At 33.2% G+C, this 21,343-nt stretch overlaps 1 protein-coding gene across 2 annotated transcripts in view; it reads left to right on the top strand.

Annotated features, from left to right (window-relative positions):
- Rab26 (RAS oncogene family member Rab26) overlaps positions 1–16,741 on the top strand; it is a 201,505-nt gene extending 184,764 nt beyond the window's left edge. For both annotated transcript variants that reach the window (XM_089634427.1, XM_089634428.1), the window contains one exon: positions 15,208–16,741. In XM_089634427.1, coding sequence (XP_089490553.1) covers positions 15,208–15,479 — 272 coding nt within the window. In that variant the 3' untranslated portion in view covers positions 15,480–16,741. The remainder of the gene's footprint in view (positions 1–15,207) is intronic.
- The last annotated feature ends 4,602 nt before the right edge of the window (positions 16,742–21,343 follow it).

Below are 21,343 nucleotides of genomic sequence, written 5' to 3'. Positions count from 1 at the left end.
ATCTTTAAAAAGTTATATAAAGTCATGGAAAGTGATGGAACAAAAACTTTATTAACTGGGTTAAGTAGGTTAGGTTAGGTTAGGTAAAAAAAAATTCCATCGTTTCTAATGACTTTATATCACTTTTTAAAAGTGTGTTGAATTTTCACTGTGTTGAGTTATCATGGAACCATTATTTTGTTGGTTATCGGAACATGTGTTTTTGCAGCTAGTGAAAATATTATATTTTTTTATAAACACGTGTTCCGATATCTTCATAAAACATTTTGTGTTTTACTGATAGTTTTTTAGGAAATCTGTTATTTCATTCGTTAAAGGCCTGCAGACACGTTTTCAACAGGAATACGAATAATTAGACCCAGGTTTTCAATTAAGTAACAATATTTTATATCAGTACGTTTTCTCCGTGTAAGGTTAGAATAACCCCGCTAATAATTTGTATACCTATTATTTTAATTAATGTAATATCAATTAAAATTATTAATGACTTATTAAAATAAAGCCCTTATAAAATATAATCTGATATAAACACAAATTGTGTTAATTGATATTACAAAATAATGAGAATTTTAATTGGAGTCAAATTCATTTATAATTTTTTATGGAGTAGATAGATATGTAGGTACTTTCTAATTTTATCATTATCTCCACTGACAGAAATATCCAATTCATTTCGCTGGTTTCTGGGTTCCTTTGAATGAGAAATTATTGCATTCAATATTACGTTTATTGAAATGAAATTAAGCCATTGATGTGTGTAGTGTATACGAGTACCTGCTCTATTCATATAATCTGTTCTTTCATATTGTAAACATAATTATATATGGCCTTTATGGTGCGGGAACCTCGTTTTATTAAGTAAATTCATCATGTTTTGAATAATTTCAAAACGATGATAAGTACCTAGGTGTGTCGAAAATGCTTCCGAATTACAGCTTCAGATAAACATGAATTGTAGACCCTAAATTTATTAAAACGATACGGAATGAAATGGTGTTTGTTTAAATTGGGTAATTGTATGTGTATAAATGATACAATGTATGGAAAAAAGGAAAACGGGATGACCAATCACTTAGCAAGGAGGAGCACACAACATAATATAGTGAGTTCAAGCACAACACAATCACAGTATAATGAGTTCCACCGCGATAAATCGAGATAACTACCGCCACAACAAATCGAAGGAGTACTTCCAATATAGTCTTAATAAAAATAAAAACAACTTGCTTCCAATAGTTCAATTCTTCTTTTATCTTAAAAAAAATGCACTCATTTTTCCAGCAAAGGTAGGAACTGGATAAATGACATTTCAATAGGACTATGCATATTCTCATTTCAAAACCAAACAAGTTGCTTTAATTTATGGAGGAATAAATTAAGTGCTGATAAAAGGTTGTCAGAAAAACGATGTTTGTAATGAATGATGGAATTCTGATTATGTGACCTACCCTGATGTAGGCAAATCATATGGCAGTTAGGCAAGAAAAGAGGCAGGGTGAAAGCAGACTGAATGTAGTGGAAATAAGTTCCCTTAGGCGCAATGTGGCTAAACCATACAGATCGAATCATGCACGCGTTATGTGAAATGTTTTGAGTAAGACGGAACATTTTTTTTTAATTTTCAATGTATCTGCAATTTACTTACTATAGTACATAATACATGTACCCATAATATTATTAATTACTGATAAATAACTACAATAATGTATTTTACATTCTTATTCGAACCACAAGCTGACACTTCCAGAGTAGTGTGGAATAATGTAGAATAATCAGATTATTATGTTACGTACCACACACTTACCTATAACAATGTATGAATGTTAAAGGCAAAATAAATAAACAAATAAATAGCAAGCAGTATTTAAATCTCAATCCTGGTGTGAATCCTTTTTCTCTATACTTACCTTATTTATTTAATAAAAATAAATAATAACTGGGATGTACGGAAAAGGGGATGAATATGTGACCCTGAAATTGATGAACACAAAAATGAAGGCTTCGTCCACATGTCGTAATTCTGTTAAAATTTGATCAGTTTAAAATGGCACATACGTAGAGATGTACAGTTTTAAAAAATACCCGTAGTGGTTTCAACCCCCTGAAATCTCAATCTAATTTTAAAAACTTCACATGTAGCCATGTTAAAATTACGAGAGACAAATAGACAAATTAGATTTAGACCAATTGACTACAAAATACCAATTTTAAAATCCGATTTTCTTCCGGAAAACACGTAGGCGACATTTAATATTAACTAAATATTACACATTATTTTTCACTTCGCTCTAGAATGCAAATTCCACACGCGGAATTTATCTACAATAATTCTTCTCTTCAAAAATATCCAAAAATGCTTTCCACGTCTTTTCTTCAATGGCGAAGCCTTTAGGTAGCTTTGAGAACTTTATATTCAGGAAAATAAGAGTTTATCTTTAAGGACCGTTTTCCTTTTCCCGGAAACACTTGTAGCCCTCGAGGCAAATAACTGCTTAATTTTTTTTTTGTTACAGCTTCTTCTCTTTTTATGAAAAACTTGAATTCGTTGAATTCCATTTCAAGAAATTTGTCGATTGTTTCACGGAACATTTAGCAAATATCTTAATTTTCTCGACATTTTTAATATCGTGTCCTTATTTTTTCCTTTGTTCCGTTCAAACAAAATCTTTGTATGAAAAGATTCTAAAGTGATACAAAAAATAAAATACTATGTAGTATTCAGGTTCAAGTGAAATTAAAAAAAATGACTATCGGCATAATTTACAGGTATTAAGTTATAAGCGAAAGACTAAATCGATCGGAACAGTTCAGTGGACTGCATTAAATACTGGTATGGTAAATATGACATTGTAAGTTACAATCAGTTCAGCAATATATGATTTTATTCTTCTCTTTATTTGTTTATTTATTGTCCTTCAGACAAGTATTTCGTTAAACTACAACTAAGCAGTTTTTCAACAGGATGTACACGTTCAATCACAAGTAGAAATACATAAAATTATTACTAATTATAAATATTCACATTAATTGTGTAGAATATAGCCAAAATAAAATCATTTGTGAATTTCCTTCTTGTGACTTTACCTCCAATAAGACAACGTACAAAAAATAAAAATAATGAAATATAAAAGAAAATTGTACAAAACAAAAAACCTGTATGAAAATAAAGACAAACCTTTTTTTTTCAACAACAACAACAATAATAACTCCTGACAATAATACAAAAAACGTTACTCGTGTTCGTCTTCGTGGTGGTATGTACAGCTTTTAAACCAATGTGAACTCTCTATTATTGCGTCTCCTATTATCTCCTTTCAAAACCAATTTCTAGTAGCCTAGCAATAATTAATTGATCAATGTTTCGTTCTTTGGAATCTCTGTAGAAATAACAGAAAGACAGGCCATTACGCAGCATATTATTGAAATTTCGTCAGTATACGATTCTAAAATAGATTTGGCAGTAAAAGGTATTAGAAGGTCATTTGTCGACGATTATTTCCTCCATCAAAGGAAAGCAATCGACGAGACAGTTTGAAGTCAATGGAGCGAATATTTCCGCCCATTTAGAGCTGTATTGATAAAACACGATACTGCAAAATTCGAGTACGACCAAGACCTTTATACTTGCTGCGAAGATACTTTATTTTTATGTTTTCCTTAAATGATTTTATTAAAATGTTTTCTAGATAAGATTTCAGGGTTTCTTTACGCTACGGAATTTATTATTTACTAGCTGTACCCCGTCACGCGTTGCTGTGACTCAGTCAGTATGTACAGATAGAAAAATAATAGCACGTGTTTCTTTCACGTCAGATGGCGCTGTTTTTGGATGTTTGTCCAACAGATGGCACTGTTTTTCAAAAAAGCACTTTGTTCAACGGATTGCGCAGTTTTTAAAAAATAATTCGTTTTTATCTGTCACAGGTGACATCTATATAATAAAGGTATATAAAAACACAAGCGCATTTGATTGCAACGTTACGTAAAAAAATTAAAGCAATCATTTAAGAAGTTTCGGAGATTTAAGATTTTGAACATTTACATTTTAATTTATATATGATTTTTGTAGTAGGCTTTTAAAAACTCGTAGTTACTGTAAATAGTAACGTAGTACAAACAAATACTCGTGGTTACTGTTAATAGTGATGTAGTACAATATAATTCTCGTAGTTAGTGTTAATAGTAACGTAGTTACTGTTAATAGTTATTTATCTTCGCGGCAGCATCGTAAATATCATGTTTTATGGGAAATACCGCTTTTGAATAAAAAGCACTTTATAATAAATGATTCCGGTGGTCGTGAAGATTATAAGATTACCAGAAAACAATTACTGATGATTGATTCCGATAAATAAATGCCCTAAAAGTGGTAAAGTTTAACGAATTGAATTGCTCTTTATTTTTTTTTTTTTAAATACCCAAAAATGGGTCAACCGACGTTGCCGTAATTAACATTTGAGCGCGTCCAGCATAATTAGTTACGTTATTCATAAAGTAACTAACTAACATGTAGAAAACATGTAGTTATGTTATTATTTTACTGCTGATAATTATTAACCAGTCGATTTTCCATTGTTTTGCATAGTATGAATCCGCCCCTGCCTGAATCCTTTGTATTTTGCGAGCTTTCCGAAAAGGGTGGACACACACGCCAAGCCAAACAAATTGGGTAACTACAATGAGCTTTATACGTTCTGGAATCGAAATGTTAGTACTATTATTACAGTTATAATATTTTATAATGTGTAGTAAAATATGTATAATTATTCAACGAATAAAAGGTTTTCATGGATGTATCTTAATTTAGTGAATCTCAAAGTGAAAATAGTTACATTAGCCTATGGGGATGGAGGACAAGTTGATGGATCTAGTTTGTGTTTAGTAATATGTATTGTGTGAATGTTATTTGTTGATTCTAGGTTTGAAAATGTGAGATGCTGTGTTAAATAAATCTAATTCACTGTATGGAGTGTTAAAAATGTATGAAGCGCGATGAATGAATGTGTTTTGTTTTGAGTTAGTTTTGCATTGTTGGATGGATCTGTGTTTAGTGTGTGGTTTTGTTTGATGGGCACTTTTAATTGAATTGTAGTTCCAGTCATTCTATCATATATAGGCTATTTTTGTAAAAATGGTACTTCTCCGGAATTTCTACGACTTTCTAGTGAAGAAATCCTGCTGATTCTCCCTGACTCAGATTATTACGATAGCCCAATAATTAAGTACTTTTTTTATATTATCTTCACACAGGAGGCCCTGAGGAAAATAATTTCTCACAGGGCCTATGTCATCTCTGGGTATGCTGTGTGGAGGATTTTTCAGAGGAGAGGAATGAGTGGGTAAATACGTGGGTCTTGAAGAGACCCATGTTGTAGGAGTTGACTCAAAAACGAGTCGTAAAAGCGTTTCACCCGTTTTCATGTGACAAATGTCAACCGTGTATATATGTTGGGCGCGCGTTTGGCGTGTTTCCCGATAATGCACCGGTGCCGAAGGGAACAATGGCGCTAGTTCCTCGGAGCATGTACCAATGCAATACAGGTAGAACAAGGACATCATACCTACTTGGCTCCTGTGCTCAGGTAGGTATGCTGTCATCAAGTAGATACCATCTGTACGTAAAATCATATTTACATTTTGAAAAAATACTAGAAATGTGACGAGAATATGTTTTGTCTCATCATCATCAATCAATCAATTATTAATTTATACTATATTTAACAACATTATAATGTAGATGTTAGTAAGTTAAGGTTAAAAAGTAGGTAAGTTTATTCTATTTTCCTACTGCGGAAATTAAATTCATGAAAATGAATAAATTAAACACCATTATAATTTTTTTTTGAAAACCATACCTAACATAACCTAACCTTAATTAACCTAAGCTTTTGGTTCTTCTAAATATATATGAAATGTATTGAGGACACAATTAAATATTCAATTTAAACCTATTAAAAAATTTTTTTTTGATGTTTGCAAGTTGAATAGGTGTAATTCTCTCCACCTGTTCATCAATCTGTATTCCGTCAGTGTGCAATTATGATATTACTCTAATATTGGTACATGAAATTCTCGACTGTAATTACACCTGACTGGAGAAACGGTTGGAGAAAACTAGTTCAAATATTATAATATAAAAATATACAGTAAATACAATAAATGTTTCTTCATTGATGGCCCAGGAGGAACAGGGAAAACATACCTTTACGAAACTTTAATTCACACTCTAAGAGGAAAAGGTAAAAAAGTTTTATCAGTCGCTTGGACAGGCATTGCAGCACTCTTGCTTCCAGGTGGGGTAACGTGTCATACTGCTTTTAATTTACCCCTCAGTTTACAGGACAATACAACATGTAAGGTCACATCAAAGAACCGGTAAATTATAACAGAAGCAGATATTATAATATGGGATGAAGCACCGATGGCCCCAGGTGTAGCTTTAGAAGTAATTGAGCGTACTATACGTGATATCATGGGAAGTGATTCTGTCTTTGGTAACAAAGACAGAATCACTTCCCTAATATAAAAATATACAGGAGTTTCGGATTTCCAGTAGGATCGAAGTATCGCAGCAGAGATTTTATTTTCCTAACCTTTTGACCTGCTCTAAACAACATCTGTTAAACCTTTCATGACATGTAATGTAATACGCGTTATGATTAATTAATAAGTATTTTGAATATTTAATGGATACCACTCCAAGACACCATTATTGTAGGCTGGGCCAGACTTCCACTAGAGGCCGGAAACGTTCGGACAGGCCAGGGACCTTTTTTGAAAAATATTTCTAAGGACCCCCAATTCGGAGGGGCCCCGTCTAGTTGCCATCATGGTGCACATTGAAGACGCTGGAAAAAAATATTTAAAAGAAATATAAATTCATTGATACTAGTATTATTATTATTAATGAGCCAAATAATTCAACTGGATACAACGTTGTTATTTTTATTATGTTCCTGGCGCTGGTCGTAAATCCTCGTATAATTCATGGTGCCTACGGAAACTCAAGTCGTGTTCTTTTGAAGTTGTCAAAATATTTGTGGAACTGTCAAAATAAAAATCTGAAATATAAATGTAATTCTTTGTTAAATGTTTTGTAAGCCTGCAATCCAAAATTTAAATGCCATCGAAATATCATTTATACACTTTTTTCCAAACGTCTTGACGTCGTTCTAATATTTCGAGAGTGTGTTGAGTTTTAACACCAACCATGTAAAGCGGGAAATTAGTGTAAGTGTGAAGTGAAAAAATTACTGGATCCTTTCCATCGCTCGATTAATCTTTTTTTTATTTTTGTGGGTCCTGAAAACCCACCAACACATTCGCAGAAACCAGATCCGTCCGCCTCAGTTCTTCTCTTTCCGCGATTCTGTTTGCAGTTTTAAACAAATGATCCCACTTGTTGTTTGCTGCTTCCTCAAGAATAAATCTAATTAGAATACTGCTCCATCAAGATAAGGACACACTGGGCCCACGTACGCAACGCAAGCAACGCATTAAGATATCAGGTCAACTTACAATCCATACATTTTCTGCTAAAATGTATGGATGCTTTAGAAACGTACTTTTTACACGCGACGCTATCCTATGCTCCCCGTGAAAACCCACCTGCGCTGTCCAGATCGGCGTGGGACGTGTGAAAGAAAGATGGCGACTGTTTAAGGTTATGTTTGTTTTGACGTTTGACGTTTATTGACATATATTGCTAGTTTTTTTGTTAAAATGGGAGATGAAAGTGATTTATAACATACAATGTATGGAATACCTCGATATTACTATTCAGATTTGCATTACGTGCGTATTATATTTAGAAGAAGCGAAAAATAGGTCCCAACTGACCTCCAACTCTCCTAACGCTCTTAACTAAAATTACGGAATCCGGTCTACGAGCAACGCTTATCACATTCTATTAGTGGAACAACTTTTGACGAGATATTAGCAAGCAGTAGTACCTCTAATTGTAGCTCTATGCATGGGACAGGCATGTGCACGTGGGCTGTGAACATAGTATTTCATACGTTGCATGCGTAGGCCCAGTGTGTCCTTAGTCCTTACCTTCTATCCATGCATAGCAAAGAGGGATATTAAATTTATTTCATTAAGATTTTTGTTATTCCCTTTGTTTTACTGTACTTGCATAGAAATACATGATATATTGTTGTAATATACTTGCCTCTACCTGCCTCAGGGGCAGTGTTCATGATTCTAGCGGTGCATTTGCCAAAGCCATGCACCTCTAAACCGAACTCAAGAGAACACTCACTAAACGCCTCGGGCCCGGAACATTGTCATGAAAACTAACCCTCCGATCCTCTCAGCTCTCTCCACTCCATTTCCCACTGCAGGCTCAAATTGGAGTATCTTCTAACATAGGGAAAGAGAGAGAAAGAGTAAAAAAATGAAGAAAGGAAGAAATTGATCTAGATAGTTTTTAGAACCGGAGAAAAATAAAAAAAAACTGATAGGATTGTGTTCGTAAATGAACACTAAAACGAACATCCCCCAAGGAAATTTATGGAAAACCTGCCAACAGAGGCGACTAAATTGCTAGTCAATTCCTATGTTGTTTCACGTCTAGATTATTGCAACGGAATATATGCAAGTCTCCCTAAATGTCAAATCAACAAATTACAATCCGTTTTCAACGCCGCGGCAAGGCTTATCACCGGAGTATCTAAATACTCCCACATTTCAGAGCATCTCAAAAATCTGCACTGGCTCAAATGTCCTGAAAGAATCCAGTTCAAGGTATGCTGGATGGTATTTAAGTCACTTAACGGAATGGCTCCGGCTTATTTATCAGAATTGTGTATTCCAGAAGATTCCAATTCCCGACAGTCAACCCTTAGGTCAGCAACGTCATCAGCTATCGGAAGGTTGAAGGAACCAAAGCGCACGCCAGATACTAAGTTCGGTGAGCGTGCTTTTGCCGTGTCAGGACCTAAAGCCTGTAATGGACTGCCACATGATTTGAGAATGATCGCAGACTCGACAGAATTTAGGTCTAAACTTAAAACGCACCTTTTCAGACAGTCGTATCCATAATTTCAGAAACCTCCACTTTCACAGTTGACGGCAATTTAAATTTAAATTAACAAAATGTAAAAAATACTAAAAATAAAATAAAATAAATAAAAATAATAATTAAAAATAAATAAATAAAAATGATAACAACTAACAATTTTTAGGCTTTTAAGACAGTTAAAATACATTTAAATTAAAATAAAAACAATAGCAGACTTAAGATCATGCGACGACCAGTGTTTTTTGATATAGTGTCCTCTGCGTGCAGTTCTATCTTTTATAAGCATAAACTTTTTAATATAAGTGTGTTTGTTGGAAGTGACTTGCCAGGTAAGTATGTTTTGGTATATTTTCTAAATAACAAATGTAGATCCTAGGAAATAAATTGTACAGCGCCCTTGAGGTGATTTTTCACAAAAACGGCGCTCTACAAATTATCCAATTATTATTATTATTATTATTCTTCACCACTTGTTCGAGAAATGGCTTCTGAACCAAATTGGCTTATGTTTCAAAGAAGCATGAAATTTTTTTTAATGATAAAACAAAGCATGAACTGTTTTTTGTTAATGAATTTTGCAGATGAATAGATATAGAATAATAAGCGAATAGTGAAAATTGTATTGTTTTGTTGCTATAAATATTACTGCGTCTATTATCATTATACTGACTGATAACAAAAGCAGTGTCACTGATCTCTTACAGCATTATGTACAAAAATGTTTATCAAATAAAAAAACATTAGTAATAAAATAAATTAAATTATAAAAAAATTAAATTATAGTGAACATATGAGGGTTTGAGTTGCTTATTACCATCAAAGCACATTATACACAAGTAGATGTGTAGCTCGGTTAATATTTAGACTTATAAAACATTAATTATTTTTTTATAAATGTAATTCAAACCGTTTCTCCACTTCACGCAAAACCAAAAAAAACGGAAAGGTCTCGCAGAACTTTGAAAGCTTTGAAGTCGGGAGCGAGAGTCTAAGCACTGTCACTGAGCTTAAAGCACACAATATAATAATATGATATTATATTATATGTATCTCCTAAGTAACTATGTACACATCGTATATGGTGCAAATACGAGAACGACTGTTGATTTAGTCGTGTATATACAGTTGCGCGAGACTGTTTGATTTGTCTTTTTAATGGTTCAATGCTTGGGACAAAAGGTACATACAAATAAGCTTGTTTGATTGAAGTATTAACACTACACAATTCTGTAAAATAAAGTCGGAATCTTAACGACGTAAGTAAAGAAGACGAGCACAAAAATATGCGACGCGCAGCTCTAGTGTATTGTACGGACTTCGGTGGAATTTGCTCTAGCAAATATTCTAAAATAAAGTGGAAATCTTAACGAAGTAAGTGAAGAAGGTGGGTATACAAAATATTAGTCGCGTGACCCGGCCTATGGGAAGAACCTACGGTCGAATTTGCTCTAGCAGATACAGAAAATTGATCTATAAATCGCAGATGCTTCTAAATGAATACCTCGGGAAGTTATTGTTACTATTTCATCGTCTAGAAAAATAAAATCTGGTGCTTACGGCTAATTAATACTTGAAAAACGTTTTATAAAATTTTTAAAACGCTTTACGTCAAATATTTTATAGTTACGAATTTATTTTTATAAGCAATAATTGTTCGCCTGAAACACTCATCCACATTGAAAAAATCTCCTGATAAAAAATACATGACGCCAACGTTGGCGTCATGTATTTTTTATCAGGAGATTTTTTCAATGTGGATGAGTGTTTCAGGCGAACAATTATTGCTTATAAAAATAATTGTTATCCTTTGTGCTATGCATAAATAAAATCTTGTCTTTAAAAACATTAATTTATCAAAAAAATAATAGTTACGAATTTGTCAGAATTAATTAAAATGTTAGACTTGTTCCGTCTTTTCAAGCTTTAGTGTTATAAAAAAAGTTTATTGAGAATGGTTTCAGGCACACATAATGCTGGTTCGTTCATTTTCCGTCATTAGTGGTTCAGTTCACGCTTCGGCTCGCAAGTGTATAAGCAGCATTGGAAGACTAGCATCTAGCGTGAAGAAAAGATGCTAGATGGCTGTGCCTGTGTTGTGAAATTATGCCTTTCTTCTTGTTTTTGATTTAATTAAATATACGCCCTTTAAGGCACTACGTCGTGTAATATTTTAAATTGAGCCGCTATCAATAACAACCCTTACGTAGATGGCGATAAGGTTTAAATTCCCGCTTAACACCATCCGCCTGTTTTGATTTATGCAAGAAAAAAAACCTGGCCAAAAAGTGCCTTTTATTTTATTTTGTGGATGTTCAGGCATAAATATTTATTTTTTTTCCGATCATTTTATAAATAACTTAATTTTCCACATTTTAAAATAAAATCATAACCGAAAATGGGTTCGTAAGTAAGAGATTTTGAACTTTAAAACAGTTTTCATAGGCTTATACATTGTTTTTTTTTCTGGGCTTATAAAAAGACTTTTATAAGAAATACTCGATTATTTCAATGGCCAAGATGTATTCTACTCGCAGTATTTAATTAAAGCATCTGAAACATTTCTAGGCGACCAAATTTTCAAACCAAAAACACATGATTTTGCATTACTACGTATGGCATCGCCTTAAGGGCTTGCTTGGCTTGGGCCTTACATAGCAATGTGTGGTAAAAATTAAACAGTTTTTTCTTTCTTTTCATACACAACTGATTAACTAAAGTGCCCTAGAAACAGTATTTATTTAGTGATAAATTGAAGATGTTCAGTATAATTATTTCCCTCCATTAATATTCTGGGCAATGAGCAGTACATTAAAATATATTTGTCCAAGAATTTCTGTTCCAGAAAGCTTATAAATGCATGCAATTTTTGACTATCAAATACATCATTTAGAATTTCATACAGAAATACCAAGTCAGCAAAAATCCTTCTGCCTTACAATTTAAGCATGTTCGGATCATTTAACCCTTGATTTACTCGGTGACATCATACATACACAATTTACCTGGTGGAGTCCCCAGGACTCCCGGAAATAAAATCGTTAATTTAACATAAAATAAAACTATTTTTTAAATTAAATGCTAGTTACATTTGTTTATTATATATTTGATTTTACAGTGGCATAGGTTTTTACTTAAAATTATAGAATCACGGCCTTTTATTAAGGAACTTCTAGAATATGGCACTTTTTGTAACAAAACTACGAGACCTAACTTCTAGTCTCAACATTTCAAAAACAAAACAATTTTTCAAACTAATTTTTAAAGAAATATAACAAAAACATAATCAATTCTTATAAAAGGTAAAAAAAAACATGGTTCGAACAAAACAAAGAAACGTGCAAAACCTTCCAGTCACGGTTGGTGACACAGACATTTTTCAAAAATTTTTACACATCTTCGGATCTACCGGATCTGCCCTGATGATGGACACTGCAACGCTGTCCGAAACGTCGGCTAAAGAAGGAGTTAGCGCAACACGGCATAACACCCCAAAAACAAACAACAAAAAAACAGTCATTGCTTATTTGTTTTGTACAGCCAAGTCACACAGGCTTAGTACAACTATGGCAAATATATACAGTTTTCATTTTTAGACGCGGTGGACACAGGTGACAATATTTTCTCTCATTCCGGAGAAAAAAAATACCGTAAATAGGCTAAAACTGTAACATTAAGCCACTCACATCGACGTCCGCTCTCCCTCGCGTTTGGCGCGTCACTGCGTGAAGGTACTGGAACGCACAATTTGTAATTCCAAAAACGAACGGTTTTATGAGCGCTGAAAGTTTTCAATGGAGTCTCAGGGACCTACCGGGTAAATCAAGGGTTAAAAGAGTGTTCTTGTTTAACAAAATTGCTGGAATACCTATTTTAAAACTTAGAAAGCGTAAAAAATTATTCAGTATTCCATCAAAAGCTTGTTCATGAATATTGTAATGTGGATTCCAGAAGAAAGGGTAAGAAGAAAGGCAAAATATATCAGTTTAAAACACTTGAGATTGTCGAAATTTCTAGTGACCTAGTTTTAAATCCCAACATTTGTAAGAACTATTGTACCATTGGAGTACTTAACCAATATGCACACAAGGTTAAACTCTACCGACTGAGCTAATGGGACATACTAGACTTGCAGAAAAGTCAAAAGATGTCGCACATTAAAATTTAAATAACATAAGTTTATCTAAAAGACACTTGTAGATTACATTTAGTTTGGGTTAAATTTTGCGATCATACATAAAGAAGCTGCGAATTAAAATGTGCGGTAAGAAAAATGAGGACAATGTTGGTAGTTCTTATTCGAAGTATGATACAGTTAAATATGACCGTAGGAGATAGGGTCCCATTAGCTCAGTTGGTAGAGCGGTGCCCCGGCAAGGCAAGGGTCTGGGTTTGAGTTCTAGTTTTAACCGCATCTTTTTCTGATTTTTCTGTTTCAGTATTTCGTTTAGGTATCGCTAATATTGTCTTCAATAATTAAATAATCATAATACCTACATTAGACAAAACCATTTATTAGTTTACTTTTATTAATTTGGGAGGCGGGTTTGGGTACCGCCGTCCCGCGAACCATTTATTGGATAACCAAAACCTCTGCGATAGGTCATCCCAAGTGGTTCGCTACGTTTAGTGATTCAGCAGGGGTGCTCGGGTTCATCGGGTGAGGTGTGCTGGCATGACAGATCGAGAGAAGCTGGTTTGGAGAGACCCTTTGACCTCTCCAACTAGTCGCTCGATCAATCGCCTTGCGCCGCAGTGGAAGGGATATATTCATATGTAGGTCACTCCTGGATACACTGATCCCTACCACTTTCTACCCAACCCTTATATCTTCCATCTTCCCAGGACTTCATCTCCTTCCTTTCCTTAAAAAAGACCATCCCCACAGCATCCCAAAATATGAAATAGGACCGGAGAGAAATTATTTAAATCAACTTCATGAACGTCGTCCGACAACTGACAGATTGGGTCAGTTGTTTGAATATTTTATTATTATTCTAAACAGTTGGCTAATAAAAAATATATTAACAATAAATATTAATAAAACCGGCTACATGATCCTAAACTCAACTAAAATAATAATACCGTCGCAAGAAAAGGACCTGCTTGTTATAGACAGCGAAAAATATCTTGGCTTACATATTGATAAACATCTTACATTTAAACAACACGTTGAAAAATTTAAAGCAAAAATTATCCCACTAATTGGTGTATTTGGTAGAATTGCCCATCTCCTACCAACAAAGGTAAAGAGGGGCTTATACGTTAGTTTAATCCAGTACCATCTAAATTATTTAATAGAAATATGGGGAAACACATACATTACATACCTAAATGATTTACAAACAATACAGAACAAAGTTATTAAAAAAGTTTTCAATTATAACCCGGACACTCCCACAAAAAAAAACTATTTCAGGAAATAAAACTTTTGAAAATAAGAAAATTGTACGAATACAACATATGCCTCCTAATCTACAAAATCCAAAATGGACTTATACACACAAACACGACATTTAAACAAACGTCACAAGTACACGGACATTATTCTAGGCAACATAACAAATTGTACACACATGCTGTAAGGACTGAAACTGGCAAAAGAGGTATTAGCCACGAGGGTGTACAAATATACAATCTCCTTCCAGATAACCTTAAAACGGAGAGTATAAATGTATTTAAAAAAAAACTTTTTAGTCTTAATATTTAGAAAAAAATTAGAAAACTACTTATTTAATGTTGTATGTACTTATTTAAGTTAAGAAAGTGAAATGTAAAATTTCTTTTAACTTACTAAATATATTTATAGGTCTAAAATTAAACACATGATACGTGTCCGGGGATAAACCTCATAAAGGATTCGGCATCGTAAAATATGTGATAACAGATAAATAATCGTTTCCATAGTTATTTTAATTATTATTTAGGTACATTCATCTGCTGTCAGGCAGTAGTTGCAGCGTATTAGAGATGTCTGTATCCGTTGCAAGCATTGAATGCTCAAGCTTCCTACCTATTTATTAGTCCGCCACTTCCTGTTAATTCATTCGTGAGGCCTGTGATTCCGTTTCTAACCGGAATTACCAAAAATTAAAGAGAATTCTCAATAACTTAGCGATACATTTTCTCAGTGCACCGGGCTATCGTCCATCTCTAAAACAAACTAATGCATAATTTTGTTCCAGGTAATAAAGCGGACAGCGGCTCCGACCGCGAGGTCCGGCGCGAGGACGGCGAGCGCCTCGCGCGCGAGTACCGCGTGGCCTTCATGGAGACCAGCGCCAAGACCGGCACCAACGTGGAGCTGGCCTTCACAGCCATCGCGCGCGAGTTGCGGGCGCGCGCTGCTCAGGCTGCGGGCACGGGCCCCGGGCCCGACGCGCAGCAGCGCTTCTGCGTGCAGGACTACGTTCGGGACCAGTCGCAAAGAGGAGGCTGCCCACCCTGCAACACTTAAACCTTAATAGATTAGAGGAAATATAATATATTTTAAAGACGGCAAGGATTGCTGTTATGGTTTACTAAAATTGTAAAAATTCCCAAGTCAGGTATCAATAACATCCTCATTGTAATCTAAATACTGTCTGCTCTAAATTATGTTAGTTTATATTTGAGCAGGTCCTTCTGCTAATCCATGAGGTATTCCTTTTGTTGCTCATGGTGGTTTCAAATTTTCTAATGCCAACATAAAAAGTATTTTCAATATCCCGCAAAACTTTAATAAATATATACTTCAGTTTGTGACAGTGATAAGATACAATATATATTTTAGAAGTCTCTCTTAGCCAATATAGACAAAATTCCAAATGATATCTTACTCCAATCTTTTTCCACGCGGTCATTTGATGTTTTCATTGACCTGTCTCTGGATAGCTTCCGCTGGGCACACTCATTTTGTATGGTTTTCTTTGTGCAGCCATTTGGTATTATTTCCACTATTTCCACAGTCTTAGGAACCAAAAAATCATTCCATGGTTTCATGCCCAATTAGAATGTTCTAGTTCAGAATTCATGGTTCATTTACATCTAGTTAAGTACTATTTTACGTTTTCCAGAATAGACCCTAAGAAAACTAATTTTGTTTCTTCTCTTGGATTAAGCTCAATGTTTCACAACATGTAATCACACTGGTATTATAATCGTTTTGTGTTGGGCATCCTGCATCTTTTATGCATTGTTCTCGACCCAACAGATTTGGAACCATCCTCTTTCTGCTTGTTGGCAGATTAACAGCTCTTCAGTAGTCCTGTTCCTATCGTATTTTATAATTTCAGCTACGGAGTTTAATACACGTTCAACAAATATATCACCGAACAGGTGTTTGAATGTCTAGGTTACTTATTATTATATAAATATTATAATAATAGATGTTTAAACTCCAAAAAGAGGCATAAAAAAACCCAAAGACTTTTGGCTCAAATCTAAACAGTAGTTTTAGGAATAAGTCTTTTCGCTGACACAGAGTTTTCAAATACCGATTTCAGTGTATTTTAAATGTCAGTGATTCAAAGAGAATGATTTATTCAGATTATATATCAAAAAATATATCCAGGAACAACGCAATCTTCAACGTGTAATAATGACATTATACTCGAAAAGAACTTTATAAACTGCATTGTCAACTGTGTTTCAAAACTTTTTGTGTTTTATATTAATGTTACCATTTAAGTATAATCTATATTTTTATTGATTATTCAAAACATGACGGAATATATGTACTTACATATAGATAATCAGTCAAAACAAATTGGAAATTTAATAAAATGGAACTAACATTTTTTTTCAAAATCACCGATTTTAAAACAAATTAAAATCGATTATGTTTGACTGAGGACTGGTTGTTTCGGAGAATTTGAACAATTCATCAAATTTCAATGTTCATTTTTGGGTTCTGTGAAAGTCCAATTCAAGTTCTGTTATTATATCATTATAGGCTAGTTGCTTGACAAAACTGAAATAAAAACAGAACTTGAAAATGAACGTTGAAATTTGATGAATTGTTCAAATTCTCCGAAACAACCCGTCCTTAGGTTTAAGATCTAAAGTTTCAATTGGAATTGTAATCATTTGACAACATCATAATACATACATGTCTATATAAAATATAATGTAGCTGTGTTTCTATTTTATAGGTAGGTACTTACCTCCATAATTATTAATCGCCTATGTTATCTGCTTTTAATGATTGTGGGGCATTATGTCTAAGTTAGGTAGGTACCCACCTACTGATTTTATTGATATTTTTGAAGACCCATATCCTATTATATATTAAAAAAATTATTTAGTGGCCTAGTGAAAGTCCACAGATATTGTGAAGATGGGCAAAATATATCAAAATTTTGATTAAATGTGAATATGGAAAAACCTCTTGTAATAATTGAATTATTTTATAAATAATCTTAAACTATCTGTCCTGTTAACAGCGAGCCAACAAGTTCATTCAAGTTATAACGCCATTATTGGGTCGTTTGGTATTACTTACTAAAATATACGATAAAATACATATATTATTATTATAATTAATCAAGTATAAAATAATATCCTAATAAATAAGTAGATGGAAAATCATACACATACCTGTATTGTAAGTAAGCTTGAATTAAAATAATAACTGTCCTACGGGAACTAAAATATTTAAAGTGATTAGATTAAGGTTGCCAATTCAATGCGAACATTTTAACATTTTCTTTTTATGCACTCACCAATAATTTGACAATAAAATCAAAGTTTTGCAAAAATATATTTTAGAAGGAAAATATTATTATTAATATTCTTGCAAAATATAAATCATATTTTATTGCTTTTCGTACTGCGGCTCGTCTATTTGAAATTATTAAGATATCAATTATCACAAAGTTTGGGGGCTGTAGATTGAGATATCTACCGGTTGAGTTATGCTCCTTCTTTTGCAATGTAATTATATTTATAATATTCCAGTTCTCTGTCCATACTGAGGGTAAAAAACCTCACAGCATCTTTTTGTACCCAATGCAAGGAGAAAAATGAATACTGCTGCTTTAATCTCTTCAAATTATTTGTAATCTGGTTAAAAATGGGACTGTAGGCCACTTCCACTGACGGCCGGCATAGTCCAGTGGTAACGCATTGGACTGCCATTCCGAAGGTCGCGGGTTCGAACCCGGCGTGCGCAAATAAATTTTATTTGATTAATTTGTGTTATTTCACAATTAATTAATTAAAATAATATATAGTATATTTGCGGCACGTTCCAGAGTGGAAGATACTACCAGTATCGCCCTGGTGTAAGACCACCATTCAGAATTGAAACGTTGCTCCAAATGGCTTTAGCCGTGTTTAGTGACTAGATCTGAATAGCCAGGTACTTCCCCACCTTCCTCTTTCCCTTCCCCACTTACTTCAGCCTCACAACATCCCCCAATTGGGGATGCCATAGTCTCACTGGCTCCAGACGGGAGCAGTTGGGACTCTTGTGAGGTATTCACTATAAAAAAAATAAAAAATAAAAACTTCCTGATAAACTTTTAGTAAATTCGTAACAATATCTAAACACGTTTTCATTTGTCTCAATAATATATAATGACGAAAACTAAAATGTAAGGATTTTTATGAACGCGTATTCTAACGTCGTTAAATTTCATTGGTATTAATAGTTTACCAGGAAACCTATCGTTAAGGGCCTGCAATCCCGTTTTTAACCGGATAACAAATAATTTTAAAAGATTCTTAATACATATTTGTAATAAGCATTAACTTTGTAGCTTAATTTACAGTAACAATATTTATACATTTATTAAAACTATATTAAAAATATTTAATTTTATAAGTTTTTATATTCTCCTGGCGAAGGAAGGGTGCTTCCGATACCGGTAGATTATTATTAAAATTAAAGTGGTCTTAAACAAATTTATATTTTTTATTGTAGATTCTTAATAAATTAGAAATATTTTTTGTTTGTGTTATCCGTGCTGTAGCAACAATGACGACAAACTTTTTTTAGACCTTACCATCCACCGTGCAAAAAAAGTACTGTTTCAGCTTTTAAACTCTCAAAATGAAATGTGAATTATATAGTATTGTTTCAGCGCATAATCTATACACCCCAAGAAAAAAAATGTCTGTAATGTTTTGGTTTGAATCTAATATTAGTAAAGCACGTATTCTATTTATTTATCCCACCTTATTTGTAACACAATTTTTAAAATCAGAAAAATAATAGATTTAATGGAATATTGTGACTTAAATGACCAAGGCCTTTTGGCACTTAATCTGAAACCTGTAGCTTAGCTTTAATTTTTTTTTTCTAATTTGTTAATTTTTAAATAAGATTAAATATAAGAAAAAACTATACCCACAACAGTTTTAAAAGTATTGATATAATCCGTGGCGTATTTTAGATGAAGCTTTTAATTTAATTTCGTATCGATTTGCGCATATAACGTAGTTTATTGATTTGGCTTTTATTGCCTTAGACGAAAATACAAAATAAATTATTAATAGTGTAAGTAGCTACCCAAAATAAAAATAAAAATTGCCTTCAAAATCTAGCTCCAAAGTAGGTGGTGGTTTTGTAATTTGGCGACGAAGAAAAGTATTTTAAATCATTTTAATGATCAATTCTTATAAATAAAAAATATTTAAATTTCATTCAATCGTCGATTTCAAAATTAAAAAAAAAAAAAATTACAAAAATTAAACTGAAGTGTTTTGTTGTATTCAAATTATAAATGAAGATATCAATTAGAAAAGGACGACACAAACATACAAAAAATAAACAATCAATCATCCTTTTCGGTAATCAAATCGAAGTTTATTTAATTAAATTTAATATTCGAAATGACAATAAAAAAACAAGTATTTTATTAAAAATTATTTAAAAAGTATATTGTAGGATCTACCGTTTAATGTGAAAAATGTCCCAATTTAGTTTCACCTCCTGTTTATTCTAACCTAACATAACCTAACCTGACCTATCTAGATTGAAAACTTTTTCAATAGATGGACACTAGTCTCTAACACAACATAATATATGTTTGAAGAAAAAAACTTACGTGTCAAAATTAACACTCCCGTATCGAAGGGGGTAATACACTCACCCCAAAAGAGAGTTTTGTACGATATCTAATTTGTTTTTTTACATTACATACTTTGTAATTTAGGTTACCAAGTTTAGTTTCACCCCCTGTTTACTCCTATTTTCCTAACCTAACATATTTATACACACACGTTTTTCAATAGATATACACAATTCTCTAAATCGAAGCGGGTAATACACTTACCCAAAAGGAGAGTTTTGTGCGATATCTAATTTTTATTTTTTATTACGTATTATTTAATTAGGGTTACCTTTATTTGACACCTCGCGAGAGCGCCCCTGTCTGTACAGTGTAAAAGCAGGGGAGCTATGTCGCCACCCGGTTTAGCAGCAAGTTAGGATAGGGCCTGTAGAAATGGATTTATTAATGAGAGTCATGAAGAGGCCCGGATTATATGAAAGAGGAAAAACAGATGCCGGTAACTCGTTCCACATAAAAGCCATCTTCAAGAGACTCATTCCCTAGACAAAAATCGATAATCGTTAACCCTTTAAAAAAATATCTGTTACTGTTTATGAGATATTAAATAATGTCAATCGAATTCCGATTAAATTAGTCCTCCCCCCCCGCGAATTGCGAGTACCGTTGTAAAAGGTGCATTCTACTGGAAAGGGCTATAAAAATACACAATTATTTTATTATTTTAGTCGCGCTCGCTTTCGTACCTCTTTTACCGTTTAGCAAAACTTGGATTGACTTATAGGGGAAGGTGGGTAACGTCCGGGAAATCGCCAATATCTGAAATATAGAAGGAGCAACATGAATATTGAGATATGGTCGCTTCGTTATTTTACGGGGGACCCTAGAGACCCCCTTCGGATCGTACGTAAGGTTCACCTTCATTTACATAAAGGAAAGTAAACATCACGTTTTTACTCAACAAATTAAATAATTTTATTCTCTATTATAATTATCTAATTTTGACAAGATTCATTAAATGTCCTCCAAAGATGTTAATTTCCATTTTCCTTTATTGATATAAATATTTTTTTTAACTCCGTACACTATTTACTATTAGGTACCTACCTGTCCACATATTTTATTTACGTAAATGTTTTTTTTTTAATTTATACTTGTTTATCCAGCACGCAAAAAAATTAATGGAAATAATTTATTACTCTTAAAAATAAATAATTAAAAATATATATTGTTGTTGTCTTGAAAGAAACACGTCTATGCAAACAAGAAATATAATAATAATTAGAAATTCATACATAATAGGTCTGTACTATGAAATGTTAGAAAA

The sequence above is a fragment of the Hesperophylax consimilis genome, chromosome 8 (assembly GCF_061612785.1).
Source record: "Hesperophylax consimilis isolate HC1 chromosome 8, BYU_Hcon_1.0, whole genome shotgun sequence".
Classification (NCBI taxonomy): domain Eukaryota; kingdom Metazoa; phylum Arthropoda; class Insecta; order Trichoptera; family Limnephilidae; genus Hesperophylax; species Hesperophylax consimilis.
Note: the sequence above shows the minus strand (reverse complement) of the source record. Positions and strands in the feature narration are given on the sequence as shown.